Below are 16,872 nucleotides of genomic sequence, written 5' to 3'. Positions count from 1 at the left end.
ATCCCAAAGCAGTGATCCACCACCGAGAGTAAATTTAGACTCCTCCCGGATGTCCGGCGGTCTCTTAATTAAAAGAAGACCCCAGAAAGCATATAAAGATGAACCGTTGGAAATCAGAGTGCAGGTGGGCTGAGCTGGAAACCAATCTTTATCTCATTCCGGTGCTTGCAAACTCGATTATCAGGTACCATGGAAAAACATATGGGAACCGCAATAGTGTAAAACCATAGATACGTTTATTTTAAAAAGAAAAGTCAAAAACACACTTACATTTAAACAATGTTATAAGGGCATGTCTAATTGGAGCTCCGGCCGGAAGCTGTCCAAAATGACCCGTCCAAATGGTGAAGAAGTCGTGCAAGAATACGGGGGGTGATCCGATGCCGCACTCGTTCCGCTGTGAAAAGTTGGCAATATTTGTCAAGTAGCTTATCCGACTTGTGAACAGCAGCTAAGAGAGTCATTTTTTTTGTAGGTTGATTCTTTTTTTTCTTTTTTTTTTAGCATATGGTGGGTCATTTTGGTTTAATTTATAGCAGATCTATAATGGAATGTTAAGACCCTTTGCACACTAGGCATCTAGCCTGTGTGTATCCAATCCTGGCATTTTAGTGTGCCCAGGAGGCACAAGTGCAGCATCCAGCCCTGCTGCCTGCAGCCTGTCAACATCTATGGCAGGCTGAAATACGCTGTGGCTAGACAAGGCTGAATGCTGTACTTGAGTACCACTCGCTACAGCATTCTACCCATTCAGCTGCAGCAAATTTCAGTCTGCCATGCTACTCCAGTGATCGCCACTGGGCCAGATTCAGATAGGGAGCGCGTAACTCTGTGCGGGTGTAGCGTATCCTATTTACGCTACACCTCCGCAACTTTGACAGGCAAGTGCATTATTCACAAAGCACTTGCTCCGTAAGTTGCGGCGGCGTAGCGTAAATTGGCCGGCGTAAGCCCGCCCAATTCAAAGGTGACCCCACGTAAATGACGCTTTTTACGAACGGCGCATGCCCTGTCCGTGAACGTATCCCAGTGCGCATGCTCCAAATTAACCCGCAAATAGTCAATGCTTTCAGCGTGAACGTAAATTACGCACAGCCCTATTCGCGAAATACTTACGGAAACGACGTAATCGACGGAAAATTTGACGCTGGCCCGACGTCCATACTTAACATTGACTACGCCTCATATAGCAGGGGTAACTTTACGCCGGAAAAAGCCTTACGTAAACGGCGTATCTGTAACGCGACGGCCGGGCGTACGTACGTTCGTGAATAGGCGTATCTAGCTGATTTACATATTCTAGGCGTAAATCAGCGTACACGCCCCTAGCGGCTAGCGTAAATATGCAGTTAAGATACAACGGCGTAGGAGACTTACGCCGGTCGTATCTTAGCAATATTTAAGCGTATCTCAGCTTGAGAATACGCTTAAATATACAACGGCGGGGATTCGGACTTACGACGGCGTATCTACTGATATGCCCGTCGTAAGTCTACCTGAATCTGGCCCACTGTCTTTATGTTCCCTTGTTAAGCAGCTGCCCTGCTGTAAAGTAACCACAGGGGTTTGCTTACTTGGCACAGGAGCCATTCACAGAATGCCTTACATTTTTCACAAAGAATGCAAAGCATTCTTTGATTGGACAAGGTGTAAATTGTGACATCACTGCCCCGCCTCTCCACCTCATCCAATTGGATAATGCCTGTTGTAACAATAACTAATACAGTGATTCTTCACTTCTATGGGAACCCACAGGTATGAAATAGGCAATCCAAGCTACAATAACATCCATTACCTGGCTTCAGCTTTTTCCCATTAACAATACTTTTTTTTAAATATAGAAAAGATACAACAAGTTCCAATGGATCTATCCTAATAAATTATTTAAAGCATTTGTTTCCAGGGTCAGTGACTTGTTAAGTTCATTAGACTGGTTTAATAACTCAAAAAGCAGCATTTTCAAAAGCACAGTTCAGCACTTGCAGTCTGCATGTTTTGTTAGTGAATGTGGCAAAATTGGATTTTACTCTAATTGGGGATGCCTTGAAGTGTACCCATCCCACCTTTCTCTAAAATTCACATCAACATACATCTCTGTGTGCTGGCTCATGTTCTTTGGAGACAGGTGGATGTGTTTGCCATTCATAGCTCCATCTGCCGTGTAGAAAACCTTCTTTGACATGACACTTGTGACAGGGCAGCAACTCAAGTGCATATTGGTTCAACTCCTGTCAGTGGTCCATCCTAAACACCTACTTGTCCATGGGCTCCTTACTCCCCAGGGTGTCAGTGTTCACTCTGGAACCTACATAAAAACTGATCATTAGGATCAGATGCTGCCTATGCCTGGTGCATTTTGGTCTATATATGAGTGATTGGAGCAGATTTTGGTTTTATCCAAGAAGGTGGTTCCTGCAAAAATGGTCCCTCTCTTGTATGACTTATATACAGTACAATTAGTCTTTTTGAAGACAGTGCAGCTTGAGGACCCAATAAAAGACAGATTGCCTAGGTCTCAGTGTCAGTTGCCCCATACAGAGGATAGCTGAAATGTTCCTGTATTTGTCTTCCTCCCCTCACTTCAGCATTCCAACTCTCTTTCTTCTATTCTGTTCATATAGGGAGCTTTCCCTACTTCCTTCAGAGGGGCCTTGTAGTGAAGAGGGGGTGCTATTTAACAATGTTGAGCAAATTTCTGATAAAACTAAATTTTTTCTCGAATTGCTCCTAAAAAATTGCAATGCACTTCCTGGCATATGAGTCACTCTTGTCCCTTCGGCCTCGTAGCTGAATATTTGCAGTGTGAGAGGCACTGCTTGTGACTGCTTGTCTTACAAGATTTGGGGTAAGATTTCGGGATGGCATTAAAGGGACACTAAAAGTTCCCGTTTTTATTTTTTCAAATAACAAACATGTTATACTTACCTCCACTGTGCAGCTCGTTTTGCACATGGTGGCCTCGATACTGATCTTCTGGGGTCCCTCGGTGGCTGTCTCGGCTCCTCTCCTCAAAAAATAACCCCCTTCATGGGAGCTCTCTCCCATGGGGGTTAGTTCTTGTGGACGTGCCTCCCAGGTGGCTGTCTCGGCTCCTCTCCTCAAAAAATAACCCCCTTCATGGGAGCTCTCTCCCATGGGGGTTAGTTCTTGTGGACGTGCCTCCCAGGATACAGCCTGCGGCTATAGCCGCTGACTTTATGACTCGGCCCGACCCCAGCGCGCCATGTTATTGATTTGATTGACAGCAGCGGGAGCCAATGGCTGAGCTGCTATCAATCAACCAATGAATGAGCCAAGAATCCTGGCCAAGAACGCAGCGCGTTCACAGCGCAGGACTTTCGAGGGGTCAGGTAAGTAAACAGGGGGCTGGGGGGTTGCTAATCCTCGGATGTTTTTTCACCTTAATGCGTAGAATGCATTAAGGTGAAAAAACATGTACCTTTACAACCCCCTTTAATGTGTTCTTTGGCTGTACCTGGTGACCTCCACTGCATGCATCTCTCTGCTTCATCCATTCTATTTAGCTGTACTCCTCCACCTCTCCTGCTGCTCAGTTATCAGATCACCAGTCATTGGGGGATGAGGGGCAGCTCGGAAATTAGATAGCAAAGTCCTGCTTTTCTACCAAGTTGGCCACCTCCACATAGACAGTGCAGAACAAGGCATAATAAGCCAATAACGGAAAGAGGGTAGAGCTGGCAGCATGTCCAACAATTGCGATAATGCCAGAAAATCAGAAAAACACCTTTGCTGCATCCTTCCTAGCCGCCAAATAGCTCACCGAGTATACAGTGAATTTTAGATACCGTATATAAATAATTTATATGGAGGGTCATTTTAAATGCTATATGGAAGATAATGAGAACATTTCGTTTCCGATTGCCTTGGGTTACTGTACTTTGCACTACTGTATTAAATTAGAGAAATTGTTTGAACTGGCTGTTACTGGCCTTCAGCTTGCATCTTGATCCTTGCCCTATTAAGTGTCATATTGAGGCCCTAGTGTTACATTTCTCAACTGTGGTTCTTTTCCCTTTGACAATGCTGCTGGCAACTCTAGCAACTTAACCCTTTCCCCTCACCCCAGCAGAGCCTTTTGTCCTGCTCTTTTTAGAGGCATCAGACTTCATGTTTCCACGGAAACTGAGTGCGCTGCTTGGAACATGCTGTACAGTGTGCGTATTTTTACTGTGGCCTTTGTGATTGACAAACTATAGCATTGTGCTCATACACAGGATATGATTATTATATCATATAAATGCCTTCTATTCCATACTATTAGCAAATCAAGATAGTCGGCATCACGTGTAACTTTTACATGTAAATAAAAGGTTTCTTTTCCATTATAATTTAATGTACTGCAGCTTGATCAAAAGCATAGATGCCTATACCACTAAACCTTTTTTATTGATGATATACCCTTCACCTAAATAAAACAAGAAATATACAGTGCTGTGAAAAAGTATTTGCTTCCTTCTTGATTTTTTATTTATTTTTTGCATATTTCTCACACTTTTGATTTAGATCATTTTTTTTTAATATTACACAAAAATAACCCAAGTATATCCAAGATGCAGTTTTTAAATAATTATTTCATTGAGGGAAAAAAGCAGTTCAAACCTGCCTGGTCATATGTGAAAAAGTAATTGCCCCCTCCCATGCTGAATCATGAATGAACTTTGATTAACTAGAATTTTTTGGAAAGCGGAGTTAAATTTCACTTGCCACACCCAGGCCTGATTACTGTCAGACACTGTCTGACAAAGTGAAGCAAAAATCACAAAAAGTCACACATCATGCCACAATCTAAAAAAATTCAAGAACAGATTAGAAACAAAGAAATGTACATGTATCGGTCTAGGAAGGATTTCAAAGACATTTCTAATGCCGGGTACACGCGATCATTTTTCGGCATGAAATAAAACAACGTTTTTTAAAACGGCATTTAAAATGATCGTGTGTGGGCTTCACATCGTTTTTCGGCTTCTGAAAAACGACCAAATTTTTTTCCGAACATGCTGCATTTTTTCATGACGTTTTTTAAAATGTAGTTTTTCGTGTTGTAAAAAATTATCGTGTGTGGGCAAAAACGTTGTTTTAAACCCACGCATGCCCAGAAGCAAGTTATGAGACGGGAGCGCTCGTTCTGGTAAAACTACCATTCATAATGGGGTAAGCACATTCATCACGCTGTAACAGACAAAAAAGCACGAATCGTCTTTTCCTAACAAGGAATTAGCTAAAGCAGCCCAAAGGCGAATAGAACTTCCCCTTTAAAGTGCCGTCATACGTGTTGTACGTCACCGCGCTTTGTTCATAATTTTTCATAATTTTTCATAATTCCCTTTGAACTTAAAGTGGAACTTCACCCAAAATAGGAAGTTCCACTTTAAGGCCTCCTCTCCCGTTCCTCTCTAAAGCGGGGGTTCACCCGAAAAACACATTTTTAACATTAGATTGAGGCTAATTGTGGGAAGCACAATCGGGTGTTTTTTTTTAAATCAATGCAGTACATACCGTATTAGAGATAGATGTTCTCCGCCGCTTCCGGGTATGGTCTGCGGGACTGGGCGTTTCTATTTGATTGTCTTCCGACCGTCGCATACAGCGCGTCACGAGTTGCCGAAAGTAGCCGAACGTCGGTGCGCAGGCGCCGTATAGAGCCGCACCGGCGTTCGGCTTCTTTCGGCAACTCGTGGCGCGCTGTATGCGACGGTCAGAAGGCTGTCAATCAAATAGGAACGCCCAGTCCCGAAGACCATACCCGGAAGCAGGGGGGAAAATCTATCTCTAAAACCGTAAGTACTGCATTGATTTAAAAAAAAACACCCGATTGTGCTTCCCACAATTAGCCTCAATCTAATGTTAAAACAATTTTTTCGGGTGAACCCCCGCTTTAACATTGGGCACATTTTTTTGGGGGGAGAGGGTAGAGGGTGTCTGGTTTTGACAATCCTAATGGAAGTTCTCCTCCACCTTTCCCCGCAGTCTTCTAGGACACATCACAAGTCCCAGAGGACTGCAGGACCATTCACAATATGCAGTGTGGCCCGAATCTATACTCCAAGGAAAAAGCCCTGCGTTTACTAATCATGTATATACCCAATCACATAAAAGCTTTAACATGTTAATGTAATTTTAAAAGTTATTTAACTATTTTTTTGCCTTCCTGGGTACTTTCACCTCCTTACTTTTTTTTTTTAGACAGATAGAGCTTTCTTTTGGTGGTATTTAACCGGCTCGCTTAGATATACTGCGGCACAATGGCTCTCCTGGGCGAAACCCTGTATGGGTAAGTTTTTCCCCTTTAGAGCCGCCAGAGGATGGGGGACCCGATGCAATTACCGCTGGCCATGCGTCATCGAATGCACGAGCATCAGTAAACACACAAATCCCTATTTTGTTAGAGGAGAGGAGACATATCATTTGTTCCTACTAAGTAGGAACAAATGATATGTCTCCGCCCCCAGTTAGTCCTATCACCACACAGATAGGATACACTGAGGGAACACACATTTAAAGGGGTTGTAAAGGGAAAAAAAAAATTTCATAACAAGCATCCTTTACCTGCAGACATTCCTCTTTTCACTTCCTCATTGTTCGTTTTTTTGCTCAGAAGTTGCTCTATTTCTTCTCTGTTCTGTTCACTTCCTGCTTGTCTGATTGTTACTCACCACCATGAAGGGAGGCTTTACTGCGGTGGTCAGTAACGTGCTCGCCCCCTCCTGGGAACTACATCTGTGTGGCAGGACGCTCTCTACGTGTTAGAGACTTCAAGGAGGTGTGACTTACTGGGCGTGCCGCAATGCATACTGGGAAATGTAGTTCTTACATGAACGAGCGCCGCAAACCAGGAAGTGAATGAGAGAACAGAAACTAGAACGCCGGAGGTGGTATAGATGAGGGAATTTAATAGGTATTTACTTGTTTTTTAACAGAATCATTACACTATTCTGTCTGTCTACCTTGCAGGCATTAATTTTAGGCAATTTTTTTTTTTCCTTTACAACTCCTTTAACCCCTTGGTTGCCCCTTAGTGTTAAACCCTTCCCAACCAGTGACATTTACACAGTAAGCAGTGCATATGTATAGCACTTATCGCTGTATAAATGTCAATGGTCCCAAAAATGTGTCAAAATTGTCTGATCTGTCCGTCATAATTTTTCTTCTTCACTGATGTACGCTCATGAGGCTGCACTGATGGGCACTGATAAACGGCAATGATGGGCACTGAGAAGATGGCACTGATAATCATTGCCCTGATTATCAGTGTAAATGTATGCTGTCACAGGATAGTCAGTTATATGCTTTCCTTTCCTCACACAGTGACAGCGCTGAGGAAAGGAAATGCTGATAACCAGCATTTGTTTACATGAGATCAGCTGTGATTGCAGACAGCTGATCAAATGGTAAGGGGCCTCTGTGATTGGCCTTTTACCTCGATCTGTGATGAGCTGTGTCCGAAAGACACAGCAATTACAGAGCGGGCCCGATGCGCCGATGCACACCCCGGGGGGGCGCAGCAGGGGCAGAGTTCTGAGAGGATGCATAAGAGGCCCTCCCAGAACTGGACAACCTTGCTGTAGGCATCTTTTGGCTATAACGCAATCGGCATGTGATTAATCTGCAGCTTTCATTCAAACAATATCTGGCAATCCTGCCATGAAGGTTCTTGTTCAAGTACTTCCTGTTATATAGGGACAATGGTTTATCTCTATTTACCAATTAGGTTTATGCACTTTCACCCAGTCCGGCAGAATTATGATGACAACACGTGACAGTTTCAATACACATTACTCAAGCATAGTCCATTATTGTCGTTATCAGGAAACCCACCATGAGAAATGCCATGCAGAATGCATGTAAACAGGAAGTGGCTGAATGGAAAATTCAGGAAACCAAAATCCAGGCTCGGTTTTATAAGGGGGCAAAAGGATAAACTGCCCTAGGCCCCCTGACAGAAGAGGCCACCCCTGTACAAAAATAATATAAAACAATATAATAAATATAATAAAATAATGACAAATATTACAATATTATAAAAATATATAATAATAAAAATCCTTTTTATTAGATGTATCTTGGAAAGTAATATTTGACCTGCCATCTTCTGTAAAAGGTTTTACTCTGGAATGGCATATTGTATAATTTGTAAAAAGAAAATTGGCAGCTCAAGCGAACCCTGCATAGAGCACTTACGCTCTTAAGGAAAGTGGCTGCGTGCATGTGTACACGTTTGACCTCAGAATGATTTGTTATGCATTTTGAAAATGTATGACTGTCACTGAGGATGCAAACCAACTCTGTGAATGAGAGGCCCCGAACCCAAAGTGTCCCAGAACCCCCAAGGTCTAAATCTGGCCCTGTCAACAGCATGGCAAATAGGTGAAAACAAGTATTTTCTTTAAAATTAAATAAATGGAACTCAGTTTGGGATTACTTGTAATTTTTGGGGGCATTGTGTGTGCAGAGAGGAGGTTGTGAACAAATGCAAACGTTTGATAAACAGATACCCTCTGGTACTTGCTTTTAGGGTTATTGTCAGATAGGGTGGTCAAATAAAGGATCCACTTTTAAAGAGGACATAAACTGTGACCAAAATAATGCAAACAGAGGACAAACAACTGGTTACCAGTAATTTTTGTGGACTCCCTGCAGCTTAACTTTTCACATTACTAACTTACCATGCCTTGTTGTGCACTGTGTCTCTCTGTGGAGTTGTCAGTGCTGGGCTCTCAGCTCTGACAGGAGACAGCCAACTTGGCACATAAGCAGAACTTCTCTACCTTGTGTTAACACTGCCCCAGATGTGATACTAATGAAGAAGTTTGCATTGGCCCGCTTATGTTGGGGCCCTTCTGTCGCTGGTGCACAAGTAGCTGTCCCTTTAGGAGTGTGCAGCAGATGGCTGGTGAGCTGCTGAACAAGGGGAATTCCCTCTTGCATTAACTGTGTCATTATGTACAGCTCACCCCTCCTGTTACATAGGTATCTGATCTAGATCACTTGGCGGTCTGCAGTCTTCTTAAAGCGGGGGTTCACCCGCACATGACACTTTTTACCCTTAGCTTCATGCTCGTTTTGTCTAGGGGAATCGGCTAGTTGTTTCAAAATATAAACTGTACTTACCGTTTACGAGATGCATCTTCTCCGCCGCTTCCGGGTATGGGCTGCGGGACTGGGCGTTCCTATTTTGATTGACAGTCTTCCGAGAGGCTTCCGACGGTCGCATCCATCGCGTCACGATTTTCCGAAAGAACCCGAACGTCGGTGCGCAGGCGCAGTATAGAGCCGCACCGACGTTCGGCTTCTTTCGGCTACTAGTGACGCGATGGATGCGACCGTCGGAAGCCTCTCGGAAGACTGTCAGTCAAGAAGGAACGCCCGCTCCCGAAGACCCATACCCGGAAGCGACGGAGAAGATGCATCTCGAAAACGGTAAGTACAGCTCATATTTTAAAACAACTAGCCGATTCCCCTAGACAAAACGAGCATGAAGCTAAGGGGATTGTTTGAAAAAACAGTTTTATGGGTGAACTCCCGCTTTAAGTCAGGTCTCACAAGATCCACTGGTCTCAGCATCTCTGGTGTAGGCACTCACAACAGCAGGTCTCTAAGCAGCCATTCACTTGTTGATTTTCCTGATGACGCGAGACACGCAAAATGCATAGAGATTTGACACAGCACGCCTTCACACTGGAGCGATGTGTTTGTAAGTTTTAAACAGCTTAGATGCATGCCGGGGTGTATATTGCTCACTGTGATAAACCCGGCCACTGCCTTCATTCATAGCTGTGTGTGTACTTGCCGGTATGCACTGTTTTACCCTGCAAAGCTTTTTTATTAAAAACGGTAAAAAAAAAAAAAACGGTATTACACTATCCCTGTGTTTGTGGCTCATTGCGGTGAAGCCGTTTAGAATTTTTCCAGATTGAATGATTGGAACACATCGTTTTTTCACCAATGAGCCATCTGTGTTGGATTTATTGGGAATTGATCCTATTTGGGAGAGATTGTATCAAGAAGGATCCTGAGAGAATCTTTATATGCCTGAAGGCTAAATATGGCCGCTTAAATCTGGTGAGCGCATTTTGATTGTCACTTCGGGTGAAACACTTTAATATGCACATTGCACTTTCTGAGAGCACGGTGGTTGGAGCTTAAATCTGGAACACACAAATCCCGCTACCAGTTCTACATTTGCAATTATTTGAATTTTTTTGGATCTGCGTTTTTTGGTTCTGCGTTTTTTAAAAATAATTTATTGGTGTTTATATGGACATTTACACTTGTTGCGCCCTTTTGTACCTTTCTTTCACAGCCATTCACTTGTTGTAGTGTACAGTGACCCTGTAAGACTACATTTCCCATGATTCGCAGTGTCTGCTAGCAAGCTATCCCAGCCTCTATTTGATTTAGGTATACTGCAGCTGTGGAAAGGGGGGCAGGATTGAACAGGATCACACCGTGCTCAAACAGTAGGGAACCTCAGGATGAGAAGCAGCTGCTACACACACACAGTGACCATGGGGAGAGGGAAGTAAAGGGAGAGACACACATGCAGCCGTTAGCGAACCTGGCTACAATTAATAGAAACAATTTATAAAATAAGTAAAGTTAATGGATTGGAGTAGAGAGATCTACGTACAAATGAACATAACTAGAGCCATAGCAGACCATGGAGCTGCTTTTTAACCCCCCATCATCATTATCTGAAATAATCAAATCTGATAGCACAAATGAGGATCATATTTATCACCAGTACTGGGACTTTCTTACCTTCACAAAGTTTTGGATAGGAACTTCTTTTTTAGAGGGGGGAATATACTTCCCATGGAAATTTGAAAGGTAGAATAGAAACACATTTTATAATTGACTATGGCCAAAACTGGTTATTTATTTTTGGCTGTATTGGGATAAATAATCTGCTGGCCTTTTATATGTCTCAGGCTACAATAGCAAGAATTCTTTTAATTGTTTTGTCTCCTACAAAGCTCCAACAAACCTGACTTCCTGCTGAACTCACCAATTAAATTGTTCTTTCCACATCATGGAAAAACCACTGGGGGACCATCATTTGGTTGTGTGAGTTGTGGGTGGAATTGGTAATTTTAGAAAGAGTCACATACAGTTGCTAAAATAGAAGTTATTACAAATCTAAATAAAGGGAACCTGCCTGAAGCTGGAGTGTCTCAAGCTAAATCTAGTTTTTGCAGTTAAGCTGTAGCTAGCCTATGCATTGTTTATGTTTTAGGTCAGGGATCCTCGAACTACGGCCCTCCATCTGTTGCGGAGCTACACATCCCATGAGGCATTGTAAACCTCTGACATTCACAGACATAACTAGGCATGATGGGAATTGTAGTTCCTGAACAACTGGAAGGCCGTAGTTTGAAGATCCCTGTTTTAGGTGTTCATTGGGTGTCTCCTAAGCTCAGGACATTATGCTGCCTACTGCTGTTAAGTTGGCTCCGGTAGTTAGCGTGTAACTTCTATCCTTCTAAAACAGTCTTTCCTCTTAGGCTTTTATCTTAGTATGATGCCAATGTGAAAGAATCAGTCTTCCCTCCAAGGGCTTTGCCTTGAGAGCATGATGATTTCTTGGAGCCTAGTCTCAGCTGGCAGCCTAAGCCAAGGCCCAAAGAATTTAGGCAGGCCTGTGTTAGGGCCTGAAGTATCTGGAAGATGGCTGCTTGTCAGGGCATATTCAAAGGACTCTGATTTGAAAGAATGTCCAGGAGAGCTCGGGGGAGCTGCTTCTTGATGAACATTGCATAGGTACCTTGTTATTCAGCTCTTTAAGGTATTGTGACCATTCTCCTAGATGTTACTAGGTTACCATCCCTCCCCATTTCCCATGGATAATTCCCAGTTTGAAGGGTCTGTCACCGGTAAATGGGAGTCCCCAGATTTATCCCTTGCTACTGTTGAATCTAGAGTCACCAATTGTCACTCTTAACGGAACAATTTGTAACCGGGAGGCAGCAGCTGAAGGATCTAGGGCCACTATTAACTATTACTGGGAGTCTGCTACTTAAAGCGGAGGTTCACCCAAATAACATTTATATCAACTTCTTTATACTTTTAACATGTACAGTCCGCAATTTTTTTTTAGGCTGTACATACATTCTAATCTATATTTGCAATCCGGCTTCCGAATACTTCTCCCCGCGGGAGTAGGCGTTTCTATGCTGAGGAGGCATGTCATCTGGGCGGTCGCCCAGATGATTGACGTCTTTTCAGAAAAAGTTCTCCCCAGAAGATAAGGCCCCGCCCCCGTATTGCGTAGGCGCGTCACGAGTCACGCCGTTTCCCAAAGAAGCCAAACATGAAGAAGCTCTATACGGCGCCTGCGCAGTCAGCTCTACACGGCTCCAAGTCGGTGCGCAGGCGCCGTATAGAGCCGACTCGCAGCTCTGCATGTTCAGCTTCTTTCGGAAACGCCGTGACTCGTGACGCACCTACACAATACGGGGGGCGGGGCCTTATCCGCCCGGGGGGAACTTTTTCTGAAGTACCTGGAAGCCGGATTGCAAATGTAGATTAGAAGGTATGTACAGCCTAAAAAAAAAAAAAATTGCGGACTGTACATGTTACAAGTATAACGAAATTGGTCTGATATAAATGTTATTTGTCTGAACCTCCGCTTTAAGAAATTGGGACCATATACAGAGCAAATCGGAAACACATGCTTTGATAATCGTGAATAAATGTTTGATAAATAAATGGCTATTCCATTTACCCGATTACTGGGATTGCTTTGTTCTTATTATTTGGGCATCCTGCACCCCAACCCTCTATCCACAAGTTTATTGAGCAAATAAAAGCATGAAAGACTAAAGTGACTAAAGCTTTATTGTTGTCAATGGAGTGTCTGTGTTGCCGGGTGCTGCTACAAAGTGGGTCACCATTGGGAAAGGTAGGAAGGCCTGTCGAATTCCAGTGCCCCCCCTAAGGGTTTAAGTACTACACAAGAAAATAACAGGTTTATACTTCATGTTAGGATAGTGAGCAGAGCATGAAAATCATCCTTATTCGTCCCTGGGACCATTTGTGTATTAAAGCGGGAGTTCACCCGAAAAAAAACTTTTAACCTTAGATTGATGCTTATTTTGTCAAGGGGAATCGGGTAGTTTTTTTAAAATCGAAGCCGTACTTACCGTTTTAGAGAGCGATCTTCTCCGCCGCTTCCGGGTATGGTCTTCGGGACTGGTCGTTCCTATTTGATTGACAGGCTTCCGACGATCGCATACATCGCGTCACGAGTAGCCGAAAGAAGCCGAACATCGGTGCGGCTCTATACGGTGCCTGCGCACCGACGTTCGGCTACTTTCGATAAATCATGACGCGATAGATGCGACTGTCGGAAGCCTGTCAATCAAATAGGAACGCCCAGTCCCACAGCCCATACCCAGAAGCGGCGGAGAAGATCACTCCTCTCTAAAACGGTAAATACTGCTTCGATTTGAAAAAAACTACCTGATTCCCCTTGACAAAATGAGCATCAATCTAAGGTTAAAAATTAACTTTTCAGGTGAACCTCCACTTTAAGTACAGATACAGCCTAATATCCACTTGCCGCCAAATCAAGTACATGTATGTGATTGGCTTCAAATGGTTATACTTGGGTTATGGTTGTTTTTTAGCTGATAATACTCTTTCATCTGAAAGAAATTCCAGCAGCTGATTTGCTTTTACAGGCAGCGGGAGGGGACTTCGCCTCTCAGGCTGCCTCTCCTAGCTCTCCCATGTGATTGAGGAGCCTGGTCTCCAATCTGGCGGTGCCGCCGGGTTATCATAGAGCTGGCCGAGGAACCGAAAGGTCCCCTATCTTCTCTATGGTCTAGGCGGCTTTCTAAGGTCGAGGAAGGATCTGCAGTATTATAGACCCCAGATGTCTTAATAAAGAGGACCAGTCATGCCTTATCTCTATCACAAGGGATATTTTCATTTCTTCTGATAGGAATAAAAGTGATAAAATAAAAATAAAGGGACTAAGAATAAAATAAAAATAAAATAAATAATAAAAACTATTTAAAGCGCCCCTGTCTCTCTGTGCTTGCTCGCAGAAGCAAACACATACGTAGGTCGTGGACACGTATGTAAATTGGGTTCACACCACACATGTAAGGTATCGCCGCAAACCTTATAGCAAGAGCAATAATTCTAGTGCTAGACCTCCTCTCTAATTCTAAACTGGTACATTTTTAAAGTGAGATTTTACAATATATTGCAGTTTGTCGCCATTCCATGAGTGTGTGCAATTTTAAAGCGTAACATGATAAGTATCTATTTACTCGGCGTATTATCTATTTAATTTTTTTTTTAAATTGGGTTGTATATTGTTTTTTGCATTAAAATGCATTAAAGTGTATTTTTTTCCAAATATTTTATTTGAGAAACTGCTGCACAAATACTGTGTGACATCAAAAATTGCAGTGACCACCATTTTATTTTCTAGGACCTCTGCTAAAAAAATATATAATGTTTTGGGTTCTAAGTAGTTTTTTGGCCAACAAAATGCAGATCTTTACTTGTAAACAAAAAGTGTCAGAATAGGCCTGACTTCAAGTGGATAATATCACAAACTGCATACAGCTGTTTCCGACTCATTGGCCATCATCAGCTTAGTGTATGGAAAACAATGTTTCTGTGAAGTAATGGCCTGTACACACGATCAGAATATCGGACGAAAACGGTCGTCCAAGGAAGAATCAGACGATTTTCGGATCGTGTGTACACTACTTTCGAGAGCCGATCACGACAGTTCATCCGATATTATTAGATCGGACAAGCACGAAAATATTACTCGTACGATACCAGATCGTACGATTTTCGTTCAGTTAGTACAGTTATCGTCCGAAAATACAATACAAATACATTACAACACATGACATCACTTCTGATTTTTTTTTTCTGTTGCACGAGAATTTTCGGGACTTTATTACCCTATTCAATTTCTAATTGCAACTATTACGTGAAAAAAGTCGTACGATATGTCGTACGATATTCGGATCGTGTGTACAGGCCATAAGGCTTATAAAATGATTTGCATGTTCTTCCTCCTCTCCGAAAATTAGATAATGACCCTTTTTTTTTTATTTAGGAATGCTCTACTGTTCTTTGCATCTATTACGTTAGAGCCTTTTTGGATCATTTTAGCACACATCACTAAAACCTTGCTGCTTGTGCCACCTTGTTTGTCTTCTAGCCTCTACCCTATGGCCGCGTACACACGGTCGTTCCAAACCGATGAGAATGGTCCGACGGGCCATTTCCATCGGTTCACCGCTGAAGTGGCCTGATGGTCTGATGTGCGTACACACCATCGTTCCAAAAACCGATCGGGTCAGAACGTGGTGACGTCAAACACAAGACATGCTGAATAAAACGAAGTTCAATGCTTCCAAGCATGCGTCGACTTGATTCTGAGCATGTGCGGGTTTTGAACCGATGCTTTCTGTACCTACCATCGGTTTAGACCGATCGGGCAGCGGGCCATTGGTTCGATTTTGAAGCATGTTTTAAAATTTTGGACCGAAGGACAACAGACCGATGAGCTATACACACCGTCGGTTTGGACCGATGAAACTGAACCTCGGTCCATTCTCATCGGTTTGGAACGACCGTGTGTACGGGGCCTATGAGGTCCTGCCCGATTGCATGCAATTTATAAAATAGGTTTGACCTCTTATTATATGGTTTTGGTAAATCTAAAGGAGAATTGAACAAGAAGATTGTAATACAGATCGCTAAAAAGATCATTGGTGTGATTAGGAACTTATTTGAGAGGCAGAAGTTGCTCATTGATCAAGGAACCCCTAGCAACCTTTGGAGTAAACCTAGGGTTCCATGGTTGGCTATAGATGCCATACATTTCACTGATTCTTGTTAACTAACATGAAACAGCTATATGGATCTGTGGGATTGCATTACGAGATTTGACTTTTCCAACACGTCAAAGCATTTATTATTAGCTTTTTAAATGGTTTACATTTGCTTCTAGCCTACAAACCCTAATATCATCTAATGGCAGTGCTGTGTAGAATGTATACTGCTGGAAGGATTACTACTGCTTTCTGAATTATTCCTTTTTGTCCCCCCTTAGGTACCTCAGTCTAGAAATGGGGGGCCCCTGGATATGACTCCGGCCCCCGGTATTTCTTCTCTGCCTCTTCACTTAACAGACTTTGCTCTGTCGGTTCCTGTGGCATTATGGGCAGTGTGGGCAGTCTCCTCTCTGGGCATGGCCTTAGCAGCAAACAAGGAAGAGGTTCTCAGCATCGTGGGAGAAAGCCACCTCACCTCAAGAAGCTGAGCCGTTGCTCAGATGGTATCCTAAGATTTGGCTTTTCCCAAGACTCAGGGCATGCCAAAGGAGGGGGGTCAAAGATGGGCCGCAGTGAAGACTTCTTCTACATCAAAGTAAGTCAGAAACAACATGTTGGACCACGAGACCACGTAGGTCCACGGGATCATGTAGGACCACGGGACCATGTAGGACCTCGGCAGGAGTATCATGGAGGAGTGACAAGCTCTGAATCAGAAACCCAACCAGTCCAGGAATATCCTGTGCCAACAAATAAGCCCTGCAGCCAGACCAGCATGATCCACTTTCCCAACCGACTAGAGCTGGTAAGAATGGGTTATGGTTGCCTGAATGTTTATCTTTATTCCTTTGTAGCAAAAAGTATTCATAGCTGTAGAAATAAAGTTTTACTTTAGTAGAGCCCACAGCAACAATTTGTGGTTGCCAATTTCTCTTCCTTATCACTAAGTCATTTAAAGATCTACTTTCTGGAATCATAATGCTAAACATTAAAGTGTATCTTTGCAATTATTTTTATTAAAGTCATGTCGCATACAGAGGTA

At 43.1% G+C, this 16,872-nt stretch overlaps 1 protein-coding gene across 1 annotated transcript in view; it reads left to right on the top strand.

Moving 5' to 3' along the window:
* Positions 1 to 16,872, top strand: part of LZTS1 (leucine zipper tumor suppressor 1) — an 83,939-nt gene that overhangs the window by 48,733 nt on the left and 18,334 nt on the right. The window contains exon 2 of the mRNA XM_040346130.1: positions 16,109 to 16,635. Coding sequence (XP_040202064.1) covers positions 16,216 to 16,635 — 420 coding nt within the window. The 5' untranslated portion in view covers positions 16,109 to 16,215. The remainder of the gene's footprint in view (positions 1 to 16,108; positions 16,636 to 16,872) is intronic.

Source organism: Rana temporaria, chromosome 3 (assembly GCF_905171775.1).
Source record: "Rana temporaria chromosome 3, aRanTem1.1, whole genome shotgun sequence".
Lineage (NCBI taxonomy): Eukaryota > Metazoa > Chordata > Amphibia > Anura > Ranidae > Rana > Rana temporaria.
This window is presented reverse-complemented; position numbering and strand designations above follow the sequence as displayed.